This window comes from Schistocerca gregaria, chromosome 7, assembly GCF_023897955.1.
Source record: "Schistocerca gregaria isolate iqSchGreg1 chromosome 7, iqSchGreg1.2, whole genome shotgun sequence".
In the NCBI taxonomy this organism is placed as follows: Eukaryota; Metazoa; Arthropoda; class Insecta; order Orthoptera; family Acrididae; genus Schistocerca; species Schistocerca gregaria.
Genome location: NC_064926.1, coordinates 182,180,634 through 182,186,633, shown reverse-complemented (window position 1 = coordinate 182,186,633; position 6,000 = coordinate 182,180,634). Strand labels below are relative to the sequence as shown.

Sequence of the window (6,000 nt, the reverse complement as noted above, 5' to 3'; positions counted from 1 at the left end):
ATGAAATGGCCATCCATGTCGCCCGATATGATTCCCATCAAGCATATCTGGGACATAATCGAGAGGTCATTTCGTGCACAAAATCCTGCTGCCGTAACGCTTCCACAATTATGGACGACTATAAAGGCAGCATGTCTCAATATTTCGCCAGGGGACTTCCAACTACATTATGAGTCCATGTCACCTCGAGTTATTGCGCTACGCTTGGCAAATACGACCCGTCACGTGCGAAGGTCTGAGCCCTTCGTTCATGGTTCCATCTTCAGTTAGCAGAATTCACCCGTACAACCATATGAGGGAAGTCATAAGTTAGGTAATGGTGATGGAGTGTTAACGCCCAGAGGAACTGCAACAGCACGTGTGATTTTTCAGAGTTGCAGGTGGTCTAGATGTGCTCATCGCAGACGACTACGTATATAGCCGGTCTGGTTAGTATCTGGTTAAGGTATCCACTACTTAGACTGTTCAGCAGAATCTCTTATTTCTTTATTATTCTTATCTGTTACTTACCGGGGTGGATTAGTAGCGTTCAATTAGTGTTAATGCTGTTAAACATATTACAAACTAATTGCTTCTTTCCGATGTGTACAGATTTAGAGGTATATGAACAGAGTCGTGTGAAAAATTAAAATGATATTTTAGTTTGTCTGGGTGTACGTGACTACAATTACTTAAATTTTAAGACACATTATTCTTCCATATGAAAGTAGGTACAAAAGGACGGGTCGTGAGTCGTGCTTGAGTAGCTTAGATGGTAGAGCACTTGTTGCGAAAGGCAAAGATCCCGAGTTCGAATCTCGGACCGGGGCGCAGTTCTAATATGCCAGGAAGTTTCGCAGCAGCACACACTTCGCTCGCTGCAGAGTGAAAAATTTCGTTGTGGAACCATCCCACAGGCTGTGACTAATCCATCTCCCCGCAATCTCCTTTCTTCCAAGAGTGCTAGTTCTGTAAGGTCTGCAGGAGAGGTGGGAGACGAAGTACTGGCGGAACTACGGCTGTGAGGACGGGTCGTAAGTCGTGCTTGGGTAGCTCAGATGGTAGATTACTTGCCGCAAAACGCAAAAGTCCCGAGTTCGAGTTCCGGTCCATCGCACAGTTCTAACCTTTCAGGAAGCTTCAGTTATTCAAAGTTACTGACGACGCTCACCGACAGCTACACAAACTACAGTAAGCAACGCATATTGCACCAGTGATGCAAAATGAAGGGGCGATTCTATTGGCTTAGAACATCCTGCAAATAGCTATGGAAATTCTTACCATGAAAACTACAGTGATTTATTTTGTAAGCAAAAAGAAGTCTTCTGGAAGATGAAATATGAATACTGTCTCATTTAGTTATCCTCGAGGGTGCAGTTGCTGTTCAGTGGCGGTTATTTTTTTAATGGCTTGTGTTACATACCTACCATTCTTTTTCCGAGCATTTCGAAACCTTCTTCTTTGTAGGCAAACTATCTACGTAATAAAAGACACATTTCGTGTATATTATCCAGTATATTCATGAATGAAACTAATACACAGAGCGCCTAACGAGAGCAAGTGAGAGAAAAACCTAGACAGGCTACATACATATAGTTTATATAACATTTAAATAACCATGTTGTATACATTGTTACATAAGTGCACAAAGCAATGCAATGAAGGCTATATGAATTTATAAAAGTTTTGTATGTCGAAAACTGCAGAAAGATATAAACAATTTCTTCCACTACCCATCTTCCACTTTGTGTCAATGAAACACGTAAAACTGCTTAAAGTTAAGTTCAAAATTACTTCAAGCCCATTGCAATGCGTTCTGATTAGCAATCAAATTACAAAGAAATTACAGTGAGCGGAATGTTGCTAAAATGTTTTAGATAATGATTCATTATGCGTTTTCTGCAGAACCGAAAACTTGTTCTCTGACGATTAACAATGTCTAATTACTAGGGTTATTTATGTATTCACAATATCAAAATGTTTTGTAATCAGATAAATTCATGAATACATATTGTTTGACTCAAAATTACTTAGACGTTAGTTAATAAGAGTATTAGCGTTAATACAGTAATAAATACACAGGGAAATGAAGCTAAAAGGTGTTTGCCACGCGTAGACATAGTCCACAATATGGCTATCGTAAACTCTGATTGGCCCAAAGTGATCGTGGTACCATCTGATTCCAGAGTGTGACGTGTAGAGAAACTTCAGTCCTACGGAGAATTTATGAGTTCTATGTAAATATCATAAAAAAGTGTACCTCTGCTACATCATACTAGTCAGAAAGTTAACTCGTGGAGAATATCGAGGTTTACTCCAATACAGCTAATAGTTTTATTTTTAAATTTCCCGGCACCGTTATCCATTTGTTTGAAGAGTTACCGACCTTTTGTGTATCTTTAGTGTTGTAACAACTAGCAATAGCTTTTATGTTTTGTCAAATTTACCGTCCATGGCAGAATAAGCTGAAAGTACCAAAACAGTGAGCATGCAAAGTCTGTTTGGCCCTATACGAGTATATAGTACTTCACAGCTTCTGTGTGTTGCATCAAAAAGTCAGTACAGTAGAGAAACTACGAAATGCACATCATTTTCATATCTTTTATGATCTTGATCATGAAGACGTAAATTCAATATTTCGTAATGTTAATCTCCACAGTTTTATTTACGCAATCAATTTCCCTTAGTGGGACTTCCGCCCTTTAATATAGATGCAATAAAGACTCTCAATTACATTCACTTTATCTAAGAAAAAGGTAAAAAGTTTTAAGACCTTCTTTTTAGGAAATTACTCGTTGAACCATTTTATTAACTGTGGCTGACGCAGATTTCACTTCAATAGTTACAGCTCTTTTAATGTAATGTTTTTCATGTAAAATATGACTGTATTAACGAAACCAATGATTACGTGCGAAGTACTTTTGCATTCATTTTGATCCACTTCATTCATTAGTTGTAAGACTGCCTGATAAACTAATGCGTTACGCCTAGAAACAGTATTTTTTATTTTTATAGAATTTCTACCCATGACTTTCGTAATATATCGAAATATTAGAGAAACTGAGAGTGAATTAATGTATAACTGAATCATGGAGCTTCTCTCTTTTTTTCTGCTATTGTCGACGAAATATGTAGACGCATTAGTTTTTACTAAAATAACAGATATGTAGAACTGTCAGTGAGATTCTCTTTTTTAATATCAGTGCTGCTGATGTTTTGAAGTCAGTTTTAATCTCTTACTATATTTCCATCTTTGCGCATGTAACATACAACATCCTAGATAATCTGTTTTCTGTTCTACACGCTCTAATTTCTCTCTGCGCTTTTCAAAATTTTCTCTCTTAGTCATACCAGAGCCAGGCTAAGTATTCTCGACGCCATATCATTTTATTGTTGGCCCGTCCCTCGCCGATAAGATATTTCGTCAGCAATTGTACTTTCGATTGTTCTTGCTATTGATTACGTCAGATAATTATCTGCCCACTAGAGTTAGAGCATTGTTCGGCCGATGGACATTTAAAAGTCGAACAGTTTCTCCTTTTCCATCTTCTGCAGGACAAATTTTACTTTCATAGGTGTGCTCGTGACATACTATTTCAGGAACATTGAGAAATATTTATTGGGTTACATGTAATTCTTTGACAGAAGTAAACGTTTCTGTTACTACCTTCAACGTGTATTGGATGGTGCGCTGCAACTCTGTTTTACACTATTCTTAACAAAAATCTGTCTTAACAGAAATTGCAGTCTATTGTTCTCACTTATTTTTTGTAAATATTGTGAATTACTCGTCTATCACTTAACTTTATGTTCATTCTCATGAATTGTAATACCGCAATCGATTTTAAAATACTGGCTTTTTTCTGTTTATTTTTGATTTTATTTAGTTCCATGCTTCATATTCAATATGAACATTTTGGCGCGAAACGTGTCATATGAATAACAATTCCTCAGACAATTAAAAAGTATTTGTGTGGCTCCATACTGGACAGCTACTTCTTTGTAACTGACTACCTATTTATTTTAAAGAATTACTCTGTGATATAAGAATTGTTAAACAGGAATAACTTAAGCGTTTATTTGAAAACACTCCAGCCGTCTGTCAGACATTTTATTTACGATTGAATACAATCACAATAACTGTTTTCTGAGCTTCGAACTTTCTTGTATTCTTACTCCCTTTACCAAAAGATAGTTCATACTTAATTCTGTGGTTCCTTTTATGAATGATATCTGCTCTTTACCTAATAAGTCTTCAAGGGATTATTTTTATGATGCTGTATATTTCGATGGTCAGCTGATCGAAACTTCACTTTTCAGACTGGTCGTCTAATAAGTTTCGCATTTATTCCTTTGTGCCTTCTTCAATTATATGATGGAAACAGTTTGGAGGATTTCTACTTCATCTCACTCAGTTCCATGTTGCTAAAGTCCAAGGCTATGATCTGAAAGCATACCAAAATCTTAGCATGCTTTACAATTCAATACTTACTCTCTAAATCTTTCTCTAACTATGACTTACTCTAACTATTCTTCTAGTACTTTCGAGTATATCTTCCTCTCTTGCAGTTCTGATTGTAGGTGTTCGTGACAAATATAGTCTTCTAGAACTCCAGGAGAACACCAGCCTCCACCTCTTCTGGTTTCCTTGTGCTGATCGATATTCTCCTTCGATGTGCATTATTTTTAGCTGTCTACCGGTAGTACCTCAGTGATCCATCAAATCTGATTTTCGTAAAGTGTATGTAGGTGAAGAGACAGGGTGAAACACTTGGGTGAAATTCAGTGATGTAGAAGGTACAGATTTTACCTTACATAAGGTAAGCTGTAAAGCGAAAAATGCTGTAAGGCACAGTTAGTTAACTGAAAACGAGTAGGTGAAGATTTCATCTAAAGAATCGTAATGCCACACAGGGTTGTAGGAGTGTTCAGGACGTTGCCATAGCTGACATAGTTTCTCTGACTGTCCCGTTCTTTTATAAAAATTTACCTGACTTATTAATCTGCTTTCGCATGTCTCCTTACGTATCAGAGCTACGGAAAAGTAACTGGAATATCATTTATTAACAATATAATATTGCAACTCATCGATTTCCGGCGTCACTTTAAAACAGTTTGTTTCCAGTTCCTAGCGTAAACGATTTCTTTCATTATTATTAACGATCTATACATAACACTCTTTGAAATATATGAGTAAAGACTGATTTTTGCTGGTTCCTTAGGATGCACAGTTATTACTCAGTAGAAGGCAACACAGGGGAAGAAACAGAGATTAGAAATCTAAGATATTATTTACCTTAATTTTTATTTGTTAACAGATATAGTATTAGCATATTACTTCCTTGAATAATGATTTTTCTATTTCAGGGTGTTCGTCAACGATCTTCCAGATTCGCTCGAGAAGCTGAGCAGTGGTGAAGATTTGGGCCATTTCTGCAACAAATATTTCAATTATCCGACTTAGCGGCAATAATAAATCTTCTCACATTATCACTAAAATGAGGACGTGTACTTTGTTTACGTATGCTTAAATTATTTACAGGGTGGCAAATATAATTGATCTGGAAAGTGTGTTATATTTTTCTGTCATAACGTCATCAGTGCAGCGAAGAGATCGTTAGAAAATTAATCGAAATGAATAAAAACACCAGAAAACCTGGCTCTAGTGATAGAGAAGTCAAACAAAACTGGAACTCTGGTTATTTCTGAAAATGAGTATTAAAAGATCGTCTTTTCAGACTATTACAAAGAGAAATGGCATCTTTACATTTAAAAGCTTCCTGCTGTACATAACCTACAGTTTCCAACCTTCTTTCTTAAGACACTTGTCAATGTTAACCGCCAGTTTTGGACTGGAGGAACCACCTGGAAGCAGGACGCAGCAAGTAGAACTTTCCCTCATGACTGTAACATGGAAACATACGGCTGTGTAGCGCCACTGGAGTAAATGTCTGGACTAACTCCGGCATACAACTGACTCTATAAGCACGATCGACGTGCTTAATATGGGGAAGTGTTGGA

The 6,000-nt window shown here is 37.0% G+C and overlaps 1 protein-coding gene across 1 annotated transcript in view; it reads right to left on the bottom strand.

The window, feature by feature from the left end:
• Positions 1–5,305: 5,305 nt before the first annotated feature.
• The window catches only part of LOC126282344 (uncharacterized), a 58,766-nt gene continuing 58,071 nt past the window's right edge, over positions 5,306–6,000 (bottom strand). The window contains exon 6 of the mRNA XM_049982001.1: positions 5,306–5,412. Within this exon, the coding sequence (XP_049837958.1) occupies positions 5,306–5,412 (107 nt within the window). The remainder of the gene's footprint in view (positions 5,413–6,000) is intronic.